Raw genomic sequence first — 19,532 nt, forward strand, 5'->3', positions numbered from 1 at the left:
ATTAGGATTCAAATCCCGCAACTGGATCAGTGCTTGTGGACCCTGTACACACGAGTAGACACACTGACTTTCATAAAAAGAAAAGGAGTACCGGTGGCACCTTAGAGACTAACAAATTTATTAGAGCATAAGCTTTCGTGAGCTACAGCTCACTTCATCGGATGCATCGGATGAGCTGTAGCTCACGAAAGCTTATGCTCTAATAAATGTGTTAGTCTCTAAGGTGCCACCGGTACTCCTTTTCTTTTTGCGAATACAGACTAACACGGCTGCTACTCTGAAAACTGACTTTCATGTTTACAGGATGGGACTCAGATGTTTTCTATCCTAGGTAATGCCACTAACTACAAAGTGACTTCTAATAATGGTAGTAACTAGTTTGTCGGATCAGATCCTGTGTTCTCACTGCAAAACACTTTTAAAGGTCATGTTTAAAAATTTTCTATTCACTTAAGAAAGAATTCTCAAAACTTTTCCTGCCTCCTTTTTAAGGTGCTTTGAGATCCACTTATGAGAAAAAATATGAGCTAGATATTAATAAAATATTAAATCTTTTTAATCCAACACAGATTTAAAAATCTCTGTTGTTTTTGTATCCTAAGTAACATGCTATCACACTATAATTTTATACTAAGTAATTATTTGTTACATCAGCATAATAAAACTGTATTATGTATTTTGATGTAGCTATTTTCTTTGTTTGCTGTAGAGCAAACAATTGTGGCAACAGACAAACCTTGTCACACTGATGAAATCATACCTGCTCTTGAGGAGAGGGGGAAATTAAATCAAGAATATGTAAATCTGAACAATATTTATCCAGGACAAATAATAGCGGAGAGATATGAAGCTAACAGTTTTAAGTGAACTTTTACTGTTGACATGATATTTCTCCAGCTTCTCCCCCCCCGGGATCAATACTTTCACTTCACACAGACACGCTGTCTGATGTACCACACTGATTTTCAGTGCGGCTGCCGTGGTTTGAGAGGCTGGTGTGGAGAAGTGTAAACCCAAGATCGACCAGCAGGAAGACACTGGTGAGCCTCAAACACGCAGGAAGAATTTCCTAGAGCGGGGAAGAAGAAGAAGAAGAAGAAGGGGAAAAAAAGCAGTCTGCTGCATCACGTGCTCCCCAAATCTCGCATCCCCAACTCCTGCTATCCCAACTGGGAAGGCAGCAGGCATGCGTGGTGTCCTCCTCCTCGCACGGTGACAGGCTCGTGTTATTGGCACCGAGCAGGCTGGAGAGGAGGAGGCAGGCAGCGGGGTGGGATTGGCAGGGGAGCTCTCTGGCTCCAGCTGTTCCGACCCAAATGCCAGGCCAGCGCGGCGCCTGCAGCAGCCCCGCTTAACGGCGAAGCACCCGGCAGAAGTTGGCAAGTTGCTGCTGGGGAAGGGCCGGCGGCTCCAGCGCTGGGGGCCGGCGGCCTATGAGGGACTCCCGGGCGCCGCAGGAACGGGCGAGCCATGGACGGGGGTGGGGGTGTCTCCTGCTCGGCCCTGGAGAAGAACGTGGCGGAGCTGACGGTCATGGACGTGTACGACATCGCCTCGCTGGTGGGGCAGGAGTTCGAGCGGGTCATTGACCAGCACGGCTGCGAGGCCATCGCCCGCCTCATGCCCAAGGTGGTGCGGGTGCTGGAGATCCTGGAGGTGCTGGTGAGCCGCAATCACATCCACCCCGAAATGGAGGAGCTGCGGCTGGAGCTGGATCGGCTCCGGCTGGAGAGGATGGACCGGATCGAGAAGGAGAAGAAGCACCAGAAGGTGGGGGGATTTGCGGGGGGGGCTCTTGTGCATTCACAACGGAAAGGGGGGGCTCTTGTGCATTCACAACGGAAAGGGGGGCCCCGCAATGCTAAACTTGTCCCGCCCGCTTTGCCTGCGGGGGGGGGGGAGTGCTAAAACTCCTCCGCAAACTCCTGGAGGGACCCAGCGCCCGGTCTGGGGCGGGGCTGCCGCCCCCTAAGTCCTGCCCCTGGCTGCCGCCCGAGCCTGGGACTTCCCGCCGCTGGAGACTTGCTGCGCTGGGCGGATTCGCACACAAAGAGCCAGAGGAGCCGCCGGGCCGGGGGGCGGGTCCGGGCGCTGCAGGCCCCCGCCCGGGGAGCCAGAGGAAATGGGGGTGGCGGTGGGAAAGGGCCGGGCTCTGAGTGCCGGGGAGCGGGGGTGAGGCAGACACAAAGCGCTTCACGTAGGGACTTTTCCCCGGGGAGATCCGCCGCCCATGTCCCCTCGCCTCCTGCTTAGCCCGCCTCGCCCTGCAGGCAGCGGCCCTCCCGGGAGCCGAGCAGAATCCCGGGCCAGAGAAGGCGGCTGGAGCCGCAGCGCTCCGTGGGAACTCAGAGGACCATGCCCTGGGGCGGGTAAATAGCCTGCTCCTTTGCCCGACTGGGAAAGACCAAGAGGTTGAAAGCCAGAGCTGAGCAGAACTTCAGCGGGTCTGGCTGCCAGACTCCTGCTCGGTCCACTAGGGCGGCTCTGGGGCTGGCCATCTATCTGTCCAGGAGAAGGAAGCTGGACAGGGGGGTGCTCTGGGACTGTGGGGCCTATTTCCGTTCCCTCTGTGTGCTGTCCAGTGACTCCTTAGGGTATGGCTACACTGCAGTTAGACACCTGCAGCTGGCCCGTGCCTGCTGACTGGAGCTCATGGGGCTTGGGCTAAGGGGCTGTTTAATTGCAGTGGAGAAAGTCCAGCTCGAGCTTGGAGCCTGCCACCTTGCACGGTTCTAGCGCCCAGGCTGCAGCCCGAGCCAGTACCTCTACACTGCAATTAAGCAGCTCCTTAGCCTGAGCCTTGCCGAGTCCGAGTCAGCTGGCTCAAGCCAGCCACAGGTTTTTAATTGCATTGTAGACATACCCTTAAGACACCTTTGAGGAGCAGTGGGCGCTGTCTGGGGTCCTCTGTTCAGTGTCCTCTTCTCGTCCACTGATTTTCAACCTTTGACCTCACTTCCATCCCTGTTTTTCCTTCATTGTCCCACACACTCACTCACTTGTAGCCTGCACTTAGTGGTTCCTCAGGCTTAGCTGAGGGTGTGGGCCTTTAATATTTGGTGGGCCTAGGTCCACCTCTCCCAGATCTGAAAATGGTGTGGCCTCTCTGAGGAGCAATGCAATATTTGGACTAATCTGCTACCAATATAGTGCTCCCACTCCTGCTCACCTGGATGCCAGAGACAGACATCCTTTCTCAAACCCTGTTACCCTAATGTGGTAGCAGGTCAGCATGAGCTGCTTTGATTATTGTACTAGAAGTGATCGGGTTTATTTCGAAAACTATCCAAATAACTGTGATTTGGATAGCAATTGCTTCTTTTAGCAAACTCACTCCCGTGTCTTCATTCGTGTCTTGTATTGCTAGTTGCTGACACAGATACAAAATAAAGATATTTATAGAATTTCTGAAAGCTAACCCCACAAACTCAACACATATATTGAATACAAAACTTTAAATTTAAAATATTTAAATACAAAACTTCCTCAAACCCTGCAAAGATATCAGGTAGAAATTTAGCTAAATATATTAAAAAGCCCAGTGCTGGGCTAGAGACTTCTCAACTAACATTTTACAGATAGGAATTGTGTGCAATAGTGCCTTTAGAAGTGAAGGAGAAAAAAAAGTACTGGTAAATCCCTAGAGAGTGATATCATCTCTTTTGATCCACACAGCAGACACAACAAGGGCAGGAGCAGATTCTCTTCCCACTCCCCTTTCCTTGCCCCCCACCTGATCTAGAGAATTATCTCTGAATGAGCAGGTAACTCATTCTCCAGCCCTCTTCAATCCTTGGTCCCTCTGCTAGAATCGGACTGTATCCCTTGACATCTAGCTCTCATGGCATTTTTGTGAACTGAGCACCTGTCTGGTAAAAACTACTATGATTTGAGACTCACCAACTTATTTTACAGGGGCCATCAAATATTGAGGCAGTAAAAATCACTTTTTCACTATTAAAAGAGAATGCTACCTATACAAGAGAATGCAATAGTGGGTAGCAGCACCAGAAACTTTAATATTAGTTGATATTCAGTGTGGACACTCCTAAAAGTCAGTGCATGTTTTTAAAAAAGAAAAGTTTACCTATATATGTGATCATCACATGTCATTCTAGGGGCTACACAGTGTGTGGGATCTCTGCATACTTTGTGTCTGGCAAAAAGTTTAAGCACAAATGTAAGTTTTTCCCATAGACATAAATATTTCAGGGTAGAGAGAATGGTAATACACATTAATATCTGTAACATGGGAATCAGTTTGTCATTCCCCTGTGGTCCTCCAACAGTTCAGCCCCCAACAGAGATCATTCCATCTCTGTCTATTCTGTGAAGCACCAAACACGTTCTTGGAAACTATAAAGAAACAACTACATGAGGCTGAATTTTGGACTAAAATGACTGTGTAATTGGGCCTGAAAATGGATGGCAGTGTGGTTTCATAGGGACATAGAACTAGGAGGGACTTCCTCGGCCATCAGATCCAATCCCCTGCTGTCTCCGGCATCCCCATTATAAAATCCATCATAAGTTATTAAGTTTCTCCTTAAAACGATTCAGGTTATTTGTCCCCACAACTTCCAATGGAAGGCTCTTTTAGAACCTCATTCTTTTTATGCTTAGAAACATTCTTCTAATTTACAGCCTAAATTTGTTCATGGCTAGTTTATACCCAGGTGTTCTTATGCCAAGATAGTCTTCTAATTTTGTAATAAAGAGTTTTTATTTAGATCTATCATTAGGGGATGGAAGGATTTGATTTTTATTGATAAACATTGATTTCACGGCACACACACAAACGGACAAAAAATATTTCCATCAATAATAATCAAAACTTATAGACAAGCAAAGTAAGGAAAATGCTTGTTGAGAACTTCTTAGAGTTTGATTTAAGGATATTTACTTTATATATTTTGACATGTGTTGTTGACAATTTGTATTTTAACAGTTATAAAACTAACTTTTTGAATCTCAAAGTCTACTGTTACTAAATAATTATTGTCTGAACTCTCCCTTATCTGACCCCCCCCATAAGTTCCCACACTTTGAAAATTTAAAACTTAAGCATTTTTCCTGATTTTTTTAAACCCATAGTTTTGCACAACTGTGAACATTTAAATTTATAAAAATTTAAAATAATTGCTTAAAAATTGATATTATCCATCAAAATTATTTAAAAAATTAATTCTGCCAAGCCTATCTATCATGGTTTATTTTCAGCTAAGTTAACTGTAGCCCTGTGTTAGAAATGTGCTTTGATTTTGAAGTTTCACATAGTTACAACACGCTCCCGTAGAATTACATGTGGAAAAATTAGCAAGTAGCTCAGCCTAGGATTCCGTGTTCTGAGCATGGCTTTCTTGTTAATCACAGCACATACATTAAAATGGAGCATAGATTGCCCACAATGAGAAATATTGATATTTGGGATGAAGCTTTCAAAATAAAGATATAAATACGGTCTCCACTATTCCAGGAGGTCTTTATACATAGTATCCTGATTTGACCTGTCCTGGAATTGGTAACAGCTGCTCTTGAAACAATGTGATCTGAATAAAGGTAGTTGCTATTTTGAATAGTTTTGCTGTTCTCTGTATAGTTGACACTGCAAAATGTGATTACAGTATATTAGAATAAGAAAAAGCAAGCATAAGCTAATAGTTAAAACAAGCCTGAGTATCAGGAGCTCTGGGTTCCAACATGAAAAAAACCCTCTATATTCTACAGAATCATACATGGCACCATCATGAATCTAAACTGTACAGTTATGGAACATTGTGCTTTTTAAAAAATAAAAAAAATAGCATGTCCATCTCTGCCACTGACTGACCTCACAAGTATTGTGAGCTGTGTGTTTATACTACACTTTAAATCTGCTGCCTAGAACTCAGGGGACCTGGGCTCAATTCGTGCCTCTTATATGGACTTCTGGTGTGACCTTGAGAAAGACAACTGAGCCATACAGAGATGATGTGGCTGTCTGTGAAAGGGGAGTAATAATTGAGGTCCTCGGCTAGAAGTTCAGAGTATTATTATAAAAGGATAGCTTTAGAGGAGAATTGCTAGTGTATTCTCCAAATAGTTTTGGGCAAAGGCTATTGATTTTATATATTACAGCATTAATGTTCTGTCATGATCCGGCTTTACTTTAGGAATTAGAACTGGTGGAGGATGTATGGAGAGGGGAAGCACAGGATCTTCTTACCCAAATTGCTCAGCTTCAGGAAGAGAACAAACAACTGATGACAAACCTGTCACACAAAGACATCAATTTCACAGAAGAGGAATTTCAGAAACATGAAGGCAAGTTTAACATTTGAAATTCAGTGATGGTATCTTTGGGTTGTTTTTTTTAAAAGTCATCCCTGATCAAAGTGTCTTGATTGTACATTTCAGCTTGTTCCTGTAGATCGTTGCAGGTCTGTTTTATCGGGATACAAAAGCTGTGAATAAATTCTGGAAACAAAATAAAGATTGGAACAGAGTTATTCACTTGTTTGGATGAGAAACAATTTTAAAAAGCAAAACCTAGTTTTCTTTTGGTTTAACATAAGATTTTTTGAGGATAGCAACCTGTTAAAAATTTCCTTTAATGAGTTTTTTTTAATACAGATAGATCTAACTACTTATTAATTGTATATGTAGGATAGTGTGGAAATATACAAATCAGCATTCACACTTGGGCATTTAGTTCAGCATAATTGGTCGTAAAGCAATTATTCAGGCTCCCTTCTGCTGAATTGTCAGAATACTAATTAATCCACAACATGCAGTGTTCAGGGGTGGGGGAATTCATATTTTGAAAAATCACCATGTGGTCTCAGATGTCTTGCCAGAACTTCAGAAACCATCTTAATAAATTGCACAAAGAGGGGGAAGTGGTTACAGGAAGGAATTAAACACTAATTCAGGCCTCATAATGAGTTTTATTTTGGGAGAGAGGCTAAATTTATAATCAGGACAGTGCGTAAGCACCAAGGAGAGAGAGCCAGTAACTTTAAGCACTTGTTTCATCTCAGTTCTCAAGTTCTAAGGCTAGCTGGGAGGTTTTGACTCACATAGTATTAAATGGGCAGAAATCTGATTAGCTGATCATGGTCCTGAACCACAATCCAATACTGCAATTGGTTCTGTGTGGACAGATGCTAGTGCCCATCTGGAACCATGGTGACTTCACTGGGTCACAGGCACAGACATCCCCCTGCAGGATCACAGCCTGTTAGTATAACTGCTCAGATCAAAGATCAGAGTAAACAACCAGCTCATTTAAAAATATTTTTTAAAAGTAACAGCACTTTATCTAGAGACCTTAAAAAAGCCAGACACTTACTAGTGACTAATGGCACTTAACCCTTTGCCTCCGCAATGCACCTGCTTCACCAGTGTTAAATTCAGCCCTTAGACTTGAGTATCATTGTACTTGATCTGCAGAGAGTGTTAATGGCATATTACAAAGAAGGATATCTTACCCTCTCAAGATCACTATTTCTTTAAAATAAATGCAGCTCTTCCAATTTAACAGGCTGTATTTGAGCTAATTTTCACAATTTCCTTAGAATTTAATGGACTATTGATTCCATGAAAAGTGTCAGAATACCAAATAAATAAAGAGGAGTCATAGACTGTAAAAAAAAAAACTTAGAAAAAACATGTCAATGGGTGACCCAGCTCAGTGTAGTTTGCATGCTTGTATTTAAATACAGTAATAACTCTTGAATTTAGATATTGAAAAGCATGTCTGGCACCTGCTTGGCTGTTATTTTTTACTTTGTGTGGTAGAGAGACAGAAAAAACTACGAGAACACAAATACTTTAAGGGCCAACATCTAATTTATTTCAGTGAGAGCAGAATTTGACTCAAACTGATAGATTCACAATGATCCTAACTGGGAATCCCTTAAGTCTGACATCAGGAGTTACTGATGCCTATTCCCACTGGAGAATTTTGCTTGTTATCAAATGGGACCAGGACTGGACTGCATATCATATTAAAGTTTTAATTTGTTCTGATAGGAAACACTGAAAAAGATGCTTGATTTTAAGGGCAACTGATTGACAGAGTAGAAAAAAAAAAAACCAGACACACAGCGAGGTGCTGAATGCAGCTTTCCAAGTCCCAAAGCTCAGTTCATGCAGTTGTAATCACGTTCTAATCTTTACACCCTAGCATTACTTAGTAGGCGTGATCATGTCTCCTAGTGGCTGGCCTCAGGGACTAACAGTCAGCTGCTTAATCAGCAGATAACTACTAGCTTGAGTGGCAGAGGCCTGTGGCTTTGGTATTAAGAGCTCTGGTTCAATCCCCACCAATGACTGTAGTATCTGAATGTATGTAGCCTCAGTTAACTACACTTGGAACTCCTGAACCCACACTGCATTCATATCCCCTCCTCCCCCCGAAAACAATTCTTCTATGAGGTCTTTCAGTGATAATGAGAGCTTGTGGTTGCTGATATTGAGACCACTGCCCAATACTGTGTCACTGTTTCCTTGCTCTATTCTGGCTGCATCTGTCTTCTCTTGTCATATAGTTAGATGGTAAGCTCTTTGGGGCAAGAACTGATTCTTTGATTGGTGATGCATAACCTGTAGCACATGGGTATCCTGGCCCAGGAGCGGATCTCCTAGGTGCCACATAAATATCAGTAATGGTTATTTGAAGTCACAGTCACTCATGGAAGGAGAGAATAAAAGGGTTAAATCAAATATTTAAAACCACATACTTATAGTAAATAAAATTGGCAAACGTGACAGCTTGCAGTATTGTCATCAAAATCAGCATTTCCTTTGCAACAACAACGGCTTAAAGCCACTTTATAGTAGTCCCGAACCCCTATCCTGACAAGCAGGGTTCCTCTCTGCAGCTGCTGTGTAGGGTGACAGGCAGAAGAGAGAGGCTGCCATCCCTTCTCCAATGCTGCTTTCCTATTTCTGAGACTGATTCTGCACCATGGAAGTCAATGGGATTTTTCCCAGGGACTTCAATGTGAAGAGGATCAAACCCCCTCTCTCAGCAAAGGCAGTAGGAACTGCAGTGGGTCTCAACCTAGCTGTCTGAGCTCTGCTACCCTCCAAACCCAAAGAAATCATAGAATTTGATTCCCCACCCCTGGAACCACATGAGAAACCAGTAGCCCTAATTCTGAGCATTCCTGATGCATCTCAGTCTCCCACACAGCTCAGGTTTTATAGAGGCAGCTCTCAAGTTTCTCAGGGAAATTGGTTCAAGTTGTCATCAACTGTCACAGCACCTGCAGAACTCCCATTGTCTCAGCATCATGGATATTCTAGGAAAAAAATCACAGAATCTATGACAAATGCAGTATTAATAATAACCCAACCCCATGTACCGAGTGTATTTAAAGGAAATATTCAGCAGCAACAGAAAGGTAGACATGTGAACCTATGTATATGAATGTTTAGCCAGTACTCTGCATCTATATAGACTGGAGTCCTTTGGAGCAAGGACTTCTGTACTTTGAATAAACACACTTGCAGTGGTCACACAATTAAAGGGCAACCTAATGAAATACTTCTAGTGGCCTTGTTTCATAAGGCAGCTCTTTTAGCTTGAAGAATGGCCTGTAGCAACTCATCCTTAAGGTATGCAGGACAGAACAGCAGTGAGTGTGAGCCCCTGGTCTTTGGGAGTTGAGCAGAGGCCTTCAAGAAGCAGAGCAAGGTTAATATGAAAATTGTGTGGGAGAAAACAGAATTCGAAGTAAATACAGCAGGATCTTGGGCTGCAGCTGCAATGTTAAAAATGTCACTCCTACTCATGAGACCAAATTAATACCTTGTGTAATGCCAGTGACTGAACAGAATATATCCCTGGTGTAACCCCGACTGATCCAAGGAGCTGGCCCAAGGCATGTCAGAGAGGGCATAGAGATACACTTCTCAGCTTATAGAACAGCACAGATACCATGACAGGAGGTCACACATCCTGCCATCTCAGGTAGGATCAGCATTGTGATGGGTACAATAAGCAGGAGATCCCAACAAACAAGAATCACAAAAACCTCTCACGTATGTGTTCTAAAGACACCCAGTTACTCTCCACTTCTCATCAGATCCTGAATCAGACTTGGTTTGGTTCCATTACTGAGGCCAGTTTCAGGTAAGAGACAATCTAGCGTCTTAAAGAAAGCATTACTGAGTCAAGTTAACTCTTCTGCCTAGAGATATGGCCTATGGGCCAAATCCTGGAATGTGCAGAGCAACCTCAGCTCAGTCTAGTAAGGCAATGTGAGTTGAGAGCTGCCCTGTAGCTCTCAGGATCAGAGCCTACAATCGCCAGGGAGGAGATGAGATTTTGTGTCTGCTTATCCTAGAACCTGTCCTACCCCATATTTGGATCTTTAATCTTACTTCAAGTGTCAGATTGTAACATCAGACAACAACTTCTTGGAGACTGTAGCCTGCACTTGCATGGAGACATCCTCAACGATCTCATAAGCCTTGTCCCACATCTTTAATTTCCATGATCCTTAATCCCTTTGATGAAAACTCAATTCCTATTAAAATCCTCTTGCAAATGTAGGGGCAAACATTATATTTAAATTAAGTATTTATATTGTGGGCCCTGTGTCCTGCTCTACAAATGCATCAGTAGAGAGAGTCCCTGACCATAAACAGTCAAAATTTTTTTTAAACTGCTTGCTTTCTTACCATCCCATGAAACAATGCATTGACCAAGCCGATCCAGAGGAAATTGCTGATGGGATGTGCTTAGGGAAACCAGCTGGGTGTGCCATTTTAAGATCTTGCAGATACATGACTTTGAATCATTTAGGATTAATTATTTCACACTTAGTGCATGCATTGCATGTTTAAGAAAATGTAGAGGAGCAAAATGATTGGGGAACAAAAACATCCCCACCCACCCTTGTCCCGGAAAAAAGCCCAGTGATCTGTGTATACATTTGAAATCTTCAATATTCACCAAGAGTTAAAGAGGAAAACAAGAGTGGAGGGGAGAAAGAGTTAACTGAACATTAGAATGAGACTTTACTCCTTAAATAGCACCTGCTAGCTATGAATCTCAAAACACTTTCCTCATGAGTTAGGTTTGGGAGAAACTTGCTAATCCGCATACTTTTTAGAACAGCTAGTCCTTCTGTACTTTGAAGGAAAGTTTTTAAGGGCAGGTGTTTTAGGCCCTGATCTTGCAACTGGCTCCGCATGGGTGGGTCCCAGTGCCCACACAGAGCCATATTGATATTTGCTAGCAGGCGATGAAGCATTATCCATAAAAATGGAACTACTGTTGACAAGATACCTGTGTAAAGGCACACAGCACTCAGCTATGCTGGCTTGTTCACATACTCATTTGTAACGGAACTCTCGCTCCTTTGTAAGAGCAGGGGTCCATTGTATTACCATTCCTGTCTTACAAATCGGGAAACAGAAACACAAAGGTGCAGTAAACTTGCCCAAGATCGTACAGTGAGTCAACAGCAGCACTGGGAATAGGATCACAGCATCCTAGTTTCCCAGGTATGTGCTTGAACAGGAGAATGCAGACATAATGAAAAGGAAACCAGTTTGTAGTCCAGGAGCCCATTTCTCTTCCCCACAGGATACCAGTAACACCCACTGAAACGAATGAGAATCATTGGTCTCTTGCACAGGAGTAGAGACTGGAGAGAGAGACAGAGAATCAGGCCCCAGAAGTAGGGCTGGCAAGTTTAAGCAGTTTGCTGAGAAATAAATACAAGACAAATAAGCTCACCAGGAACATAGAGTATCAGGCTTGGAAGGGACCTCAGGAGGTCATCTAGTCCAACCCCCTGCTCAAAGCAGGACCAATCCCCAGTTTTTGCCCCAGATCCCTAAATGGCCCCCTCTAGGATTGAACTCACAACCCTGGGTTTAGCAGGCCAATGCTCAAACAACATCTGAATCACTCCAGAGGCTTCATAGATTTTGACAGTAACACACCCTCCAAAACAACAGCTTTTCCTGTATACCACTCCTCTCTTCAACACCCTAGTAGAGATTCCCTTTCTTCTGCTTTTGCATAGCTCAGGTAGTTCCCTGACTTCCTTTGCAGTGGAAGATGGGAATTACTACTTTCCCCCTCTGCAGTCATGTGCTTTTGCAACTCATTAGGAACCTGCACCTGTTCCAAATTGCAAGCTGTAGAAAAACTGGCACTCAAAGGCAGGCTCCCTGCAGGGGTGTGGAATTATTCACTCTCTCCCACCTATTTGTCTTGCTTGCTCTCTGTGCACTGTTAACATCAGTGCTCTTGAGGGCAGGACTCTTAAAAGGGTTCTACTCTGAGTTGGGGTGAGGGAGTTTGTATCACCTGGGATTGGGATCTATCCACACCCCAAGTGACAAAAGAAAAACCAGTAAGGAATGAGTCAGCTCATGATACAGAGCAAAGAACAGACACTGCAAACCCAAGGTGGGTAAATCTGCTTATACAGCACATTGCAGCTGAGAATTGCCAAAGTGTGTTTAAAAAGGGCTTTGAATTTAGCCTCATAATTACCCCATTGTGGTAAGTAAACTATTATCCCTAATTAATAGAGGGGAAGGCTAAGGAACAGAGAGATCAAGTGCCTTGCTTAAGGTCACACTACCAGTCAGTGGCAGGACTAGGCAAAGAACCCTGGATTCTGAATCCCAGATTCCTGCTTTAATCACTAAATTGCACTCTGGCCAAGGCATCTCTAGTGGCCTTGTTGATAGCCTGTTAGCTCCAGGCCACCCTTTCATTGGCACAGAATTATGTATCTATATTAGATACAGTTAAGTTATCTTACTTGATCTGTTAAGAATATCAAACTATAGGTCTCTGTAGAATGATTATTAGCTGTGAAGTAATTGCAATGAATTTATAATCTCACCATTTTAAACATTACCTGGTTACATTAGCAGGACAACATGGTATTGTTCTTTGTTGCTATACTGCCCACAACTGCAGTTCTTGGGTGCTCTACCTTCTCTCCATACTGGTGGTTAATGGGAGAGAGTTTCCAGTTTTGTGATTTTGGTATTATCCTAATGAATTGTTGGTCAAACTACAGGTTAATTTAATCCCCTGTTAATCTTTTAAACAGTATTGATGGAGAGATTTTTGACAACACTTCAAACAGGCTTTACAAGGAAATTCCCTCCCTCCCCCCCGGTAAAGTGTAATTATTTTAAATCTGAATCACTACAATGGAATGAGAGAGGAAGTTAGAATGGGAAAAAAAACATATATGGAATGATCCTAATTCGGGTTAAACTCCTGTTAAATTTGCTCTGACTTTGGACAGCGCGATCTAGGAAACTAGAAATGGAGATGCAGAATGTTAGTTCAGGCCCCAGTATAGTGATATGCGTATAAAATCAGACTAGATCTTGGTAATGCAAAATACCATCTGTCTCCAGAGAGAGAACCTTTTTCTTCATTAAATAGAAAACTTTGTAGGGAGTGCTAATTAGATTACACATCATTCATCCATTGGACCAGTATATAAATATCACCACTGGATATATCCTATAGAAGCACAATAATGGTATTACATACATTTGCTTATAAATATATCAGAAGCATATTCCTCACTTTCAGTGTTGTGGTATACCCTGTAAACTGCATAGCCTGTTTTCCTATCATCTGTGAATCCAGTGTATTAGCTAAATAACCATTCTTTCTTTATCCAAGGTATTTAACCAACAATCTCTCCCCCTTTGCTGGCTGAATCAGACTACGTCCAGTGTCTTTCCCAAATGTCATGATCAGTCTCGGTTTATTTTCTTTGTTTTGTTTTCTTTAAACCAGGAATGTCCGAGAGGGAGAGGCAAGTGATGAAGAAGCTGAAGGAAGTGGTAGATAAACAAAGGGATGAGATCAGAGCCAAGGACCGGGAACTGGGACTTAAAAATGAGGATGTGGAGGCAGTAAGTGTTTCTTCCTCTTCCCCCCACACCTTGAAGGAACCACACAGATGTTTATGACAAGTTTTAAATTAATTTAGTGCTTGTGAAGGCCAGATCGTTATCCCTGAAGAGTCAAGTCCTCTGTGTATCTGTAGAAGAGGTAAAAAGATTGTGAGCTCTTCAGGGCAGGCACCAAACCCTCTTCTGTATCTGGAAAGAACCTCGCACATTGTGGGCATGACTGGAAACCAAGAATGATAAGGGAGCAGATTTTTCACAGGCCCAACAGGGGAATTGGGTGCCCAACTCCTATTGACTTTCAGTGTGAATGGGGCACCTAACTCCCCTAAAGGCTTTAGAAAATCTCCACTTAGGCAATGCAAACTTTTCCAGCTCACATAGCCCAGCTTCGTCCTTGGAGGCATCAGCTCTGGACAGGAGATAGCTGCATGGCCCATTAAGCTTTACTTTTCTCTGCTGAGCCTGTCAACAAGGAAGCACCACTGGGGTGCTATTTGTGATGCGGATTCCTGCTCCCTAGAAACAGGGAGTGAAACCACTATGTCATTTCACATTCTCCATCATCAAGGAGAGGATGGATGGGCTTGTGGCTCAGGCTCTGGACTGGACTCAGGAAACCTGCATTCAGTTCCTGACTCTGCCACAAACAGTGACCTTGAGTAAGTCACATAATGTCTCTTTACCCCAATTCTCCATCCCATCTTATAGCTGTCCCGTCTATTGAGATGGTAAGTGCTGCTGGGCAGGGACTACATACATGTACGTACAGCGCCTGGCACAATGTGGCTCTGATGGTAGTGTTTGGAGGACCCCAACCAACGTCATACAAGTAATTAAGTGAAAGCTTGTGCTGTCATGCAGGTATAATTCATAAAGTGTAAAAAGGCCAAAAATGGCTCTGAACTTAAAAACTGGACAGTGAGAGACTGCAAAACTTAGTGATAACTGAAACTGGTGATATTCTAAACAAAACAAGCTCTCCTGCTAACACCATGCTTGTAGCTATTTCCATCATGTCACACTGACTCAACAGAAATGTTAGGCTTCAGAGTGACAATCCTGGCATCTTCTTACATAGATTGATGATTATCAGACAGTCATAACCTTGATCACTTCCAATCTAAGTCAAAGCTTGATCCAATATCCCATGAGCCATCCAGTCCCTGAAACTTGCTTTGCTGAAATAGATTCCAAAGAGAAATGTCGCATTTGCAAAGCTGGATATGACCAGAGGATAATGTTCTGTGCTGCAGGGGGGAAAACAAACAAACTCCATTTACTCTGAAAGCCAACTGTGGAGACTGCAACTGTAGCAGATTCATTAAATGGTTAAAAATTAATGGGGAAATAAAGGAGACATTTCAAGATAAATACAACAGGAACATATTGCTAGTTCTTTAATTTTAATACTTGTGATTTAATTTACTGTGGTTTAATGGAGGCATACTTATTGTGTCACTTTATGGCAGCTGCAACAACAACAGAACAGGCTAATGAAAATTAATCATGACCTTCGGCACAGAATCACAGTAGTTGAGGCTCAAGGGAAAGCGCTGATTGAGCAGAAGGTGGAACTGGAAGCGTATCTGCAAACCAAGGAACAGGAGATGGGCACTTTGAGGGCAGAGCTTGGGAAGCTGAGAGAGAAGCAACCAGGGGAGCACAGCCAAAATGGAGAAGAAATAAAGGTAAGAGGCATTTGATTCTCCCTGGGCAAATGACTCCCATCATCCTGTGGGGCAACTGCACATCCAGGGGTATATTGTGCCATCGGATTTGGATGTAGATCCCCTCTGATTTCAATGGGAATTCTGATCAGATGGCCTGATACAGCTGTGAGACTGGACCCTGGGATAAGTAGCAATTTGGATTAAATATCTGTGTTGCTTAGTGACCAAAACGTTCTCCAGAACTTACGGGCATCAGTTTGAACAGCAATGCAGAAATTCTCAAAATTGGTACTGCCCTCCAAATGTGGTGAACCTCCAACTATTTATGTCCCTCCCAAAATACCCAGCTGCATGTTTCAGCAGAGTTACCATTAATAAAGGTGGACATTCAGCTAGAAAGAACCAAAGGTCCACCCATCCGTTCCCATAGATAATTACAAAGTGATGATGTAATGCTGTTGTAAGCTATAGTATCTTTGGAGTGTTATTTTAGTGAGAGGCAGTGTGGTCTAGAGGATAGACCATGGGATGGGAGCCAGGAATTCATCAATTCTAATGGTATAGAGAGCTGCATAGTTTTGATCAAGTAACTTTTGCTACATCTACAATGCAGGTGAAGGTGTGACTGTAGTAGGGGTAGGCATACCTGAGGTAGCTTTAATCTAGTTGGCACAGGTAATAGTAGTGAAGATGGGTGGCATGAGCTGGCAACCTGAATGTGTCCACGTTCCGTGGTGGGCTTGTACTCAGGTGGCTAGCCCATGCTGCCACATCTATACTACTATCTGTACCAGCTAGATTAAAGCAGGCACCCTTAACTCTTGGCCTCTGTCTTGCTATATATAAAGTGGGGGATGATGATGCTTAGCCAGCTTTAGTAAGGCACTTGAAGAACTGGGGAGGCCCTATAAAGTTTTACTCGTTCTTTGCAGTGTAAACGCTTGATGTGCATTTGAGGCATCTAGGCCACGGCAGGGCCTGTGTTATGATGTCTTATTTCCAGTTAATACAATAAGTAGTAATACCATGTGTATATAACTTTATTCCAGCTGGGAATACTGCAGCCCAGAGGTAGCCAGTCCTATCTTCCTATAAATGTGGCAGCTGTTCATTCAAATACACTGTGTTGATGGCACTCTTCAGTGATGGAATAGTTCTGTATCGAATAAGAAAATCTCATCTATGCATTTAGCAACCTGTCGAGCTGCTGTCATATGCATCACAGGAAGTGTGACTTTCTGATTGCATGACAGATCACAGAATTCTCCAGATACAGTGACAAATAGTTGATTTGTGAGAGCAGTATTAAATATGCCTCGGGCAAGCCAAAATATCTCTAGTGTCAGCTGTTGGCTTGTATTCAAGGAAGCCGGTATTTTGTTGTTTTTAGTCTGTTTTCCCCCATCTTAAAATATTTAGTGTTCCAAAATGCAGCAGCTGATGAGAGGTTTTAATCTTTGCCCCATCTGTACAGCTGTAAATTCTAATGGGTCCCCCAGGCGATACTGTTGTTGGTCGTTGAAAAGCTTATAAAAAGAAAAGGAGTACTTGTGGCACCTTAGAGACTAACAAATTTATTAGAGCATAAGCTTTCGTGAGGTACAGCTCACTTCATCGGATGCATTTGGTGGAAAAAACAGAGGACACACACACAACATGAAACAATGGGTTTATCATACACCTTACAGTGTGTGATAAACCCATTGTTTCATGTTCTGTGTGTGTATATATAAATCTCTTCTCTGTTTTTTTCCACCAAATGCATCCGATGAAGTGAGCTGTAGCTCACGAAAGCTTATGCTCTAATAAATTTGTTAGTCTCTAAGGTGCCACAAGTACTCCTTTTCTTTTTGCGAATACAGACTAACACGGCTGCTACTCTGAAACCTGAAAAGTTTACGGCATTGAAGCAGTACAGTCCCCATGTTCTGCAGTAGGCGAGGTCTCTTCATTTTACAGACACATCGCTCTTCAGTGGAATTCAGCCTGCTAGAACATTAAATCCCCTCTTCCCCCTGCAGGACAGGTGGAAATTTTAGGCTCCCAGGACTTGTATGTGGGCCTAAAAGTATCACAGGAGGAGAAGCTGGCTACTGCCATCAAGACTTGAAAGCTATGCCTAGTCTCACTGAAGTGAAATGGGAATTTCTGTTGGCCTCATTAGGAACAGGATGCCTAAGACATAGGGTTTATCCTGGTGTCTGTGGCTTAGAATTTCATTTCCCCATCCACTCCACTGCTGTGTAGTGTGTCAGAAGGCATCTTCCCTCCACCCCACGTCAGAGGTGCTGTGTGACTGTCATGCACATTGGAGTGAAAGGTGCTATGGAGATGGTCTGACTTTATTTTCTGGTCCCTGGCTTTCACTTTGTTTTACTGAGGACTAGAGACTTCCGTCCTTTGTGGCTTTAGTTTTGCGGCTCTGAATCCTCCCAAATTTTTTGGGAGGTGTTGTGATCTGGGTTTTGGGTTTGCCCCATATCTAGTTCCTACAGATGACTGCTCTGTATAAAGCAGCATCAATTATCACTGCCCAGGCTTCCCCGATCCACCTTCATAGGCCTGCAAGTTATTTTACTAAAAATCTGTAGTAAAATCTGAGTGAGTTAAAAATCTCCTGTGTGTTACGGCGTTTGTGGCGAGGAAGCAGAAGTGTTATATATAGTTATGGTTGAGTTCCCATTTCCATTCTAAAGCTCTTTTTCCCCCCCCCTTCTCCTCCCCTCGCCCCCATGTTTTTAAAACAATTCCTCTTTTTGGGAAGAAACTTCCCATTGGTCAGCCTTTTTTCTGAGTGTGTGTATGGGGGAGGGTGGAAGGAATATACTGTACTTTGAGCCTAACTTTCCTTTCACTACTTCTATCTAGGAGTTCAATCCTTGAGGGGGCCATTTAGGGATCTGGGGCAAAAATTGGGGATTGGTCCTGCTTTGAGCAGGGGGTTGGACTAGATGACCTCCTGAGGTCCCTTCCAATCCTGATATTCTGTGATTCCAAGTCAGTGGACTTACCAGTCTAAAACTGGCATAAGGAAGAGGAGAATTGGACCCTGTATCTTTTGCACTTACATAACTTACAATTGACTGTCTAGAAACTCCAAACTTGGCTCACTTTCACAGCCTTCACAGGAAGGAAAAGGAATGTGTGTCTCTGAAGAACATCATCAGTTCATTGGCTTTAAAGGGAGACGAAGCTGTGACTAAAACCTAGGATTGGGAGTTAGATGACTTGGATTCTATTTCGTTTTCTACTACAGACTTCTTGGTGACCTTGAGCAAATCACTTAACCTGTCTACAGCTCAGTTATGAGAGAGAGGCAGGTGTGGAGGATCTGGTTTACATATCTAATGTAGATTAGAAGCACATTGTAACACAGCCCCTTGACTTGGCTGTAGCTTGATTGTAGATGGGCTCTCTGAATACCCTGCATGGATGCTTCAAGTCGTTCTTTGTTTGCTTGAATGTAATGTATTGCTTCAATTTTCAGTATCCAATTATTGCAGGCAGATGAATCTTGCAGTCCCAAATAATGGCCATTATGGGGCCTGTTACCCTACAGAGGGGCAGTGTAGTTATTACAGTCACCACCACTGAAGTTGAGCATAGAATATTTACCTCTCTATCTACATTAGAATAGAAACCCCAACAGAACAGTTGACTGAGGAGAAATAACATTTTTGTCCTAAAAAAACCCCTGAATAATATAAAACCACTTCAAACATACCTCCTGGATTTACAGTGCACGTGGCCTATAACACATATCTTTTAATTGTGTCATCTTGCTACAGATTTGAAGGGGAGGGGTTTCTCACAGTAAATCTAACAATTTGTAAATTGTCTCTATACAGCACCTCGCAGAGTAGGGTCCCAATCTCAGTTGTGGGCTCTGTGCTGCTGTAATCTAACAAGCACAGCACTTTCCAGTAAGCCATGTGAATTACTGGCATAGAGATCTCTCCAAAC

General features: G+C 43.1%; 1 protein-coding gene and 1 long non-coding RNA gene across 6 annotated transcripts in view; one reads left to right on the plus strand and one right to left on the minus strand.

The window, feature by feature from the left end:
* Positions 1 to 930: 930 nt before the first annotated feature.
* RILPL1 (Rab interacting lysosomal protein like 1) overlaps positions 931 to 19,532 on the plus strand; it is a 35,531-nt gene continuing 16,929 nt past the window's right edge. For 2 of the 5 annotated variants that reach the window (XM_043498454.1, XM_038373885.2), the window contains exons 1-4: positions 931 to 1,770; positions 6,153 to 6,303; positions 13,781 to 13,899; positions 15,369 to 15,587. In XM_043498454.1, the coding sequence (XP_043354389.1) occupies positions 1,471 to 1,770; positions 6,153 to 6,303; positions 13,781 to 13,899; positions 15,369 to 15,587 (789 nt within the window). In that variant the 5' untranslated portion in view covers positions 931 to 1,470. Of the gene's footprint in view, positions 1,771 to 6,152; positions 6,304 to 11,999; positions 12,416 to 13,780; positions 13,900 to 15,368; positions 15,588 to 19,532 lie in introns of those variants that run through there. The other 3 variants (XM_043498453.1, XM_038373887.2, XM_043498455.1) reach the window with 3 other exon arrangements.
* LOC119843908 lies at positions 6,288 to 13,784 on the minus strand. Its single transcript, XR_006275943.1, has 3 exons — positions 13,529 to 13,784; positions 9,108 to 9,287; positions 6,288 to 6,456 (listed from the first exon to the last, which is right to left on the minus strand). It is a non-coding gene; the product is annotated as an uncharacterized LOC119843908 (long non-coding RNA).

Source organism: Dermochelys coriacea, chromosome 15, assembly GCF_009764565.3.
Source record: "Dermochelys coriacea isolate rDerCor1 chromosome 15, rDerCor1.pri.v4, whole genome shotgun sequence".
NCBI lineage: Eukaryota > Metazoa > Chordata > Testudines > Dermochelyidae > Dermochelys > Dermochelys coriacea.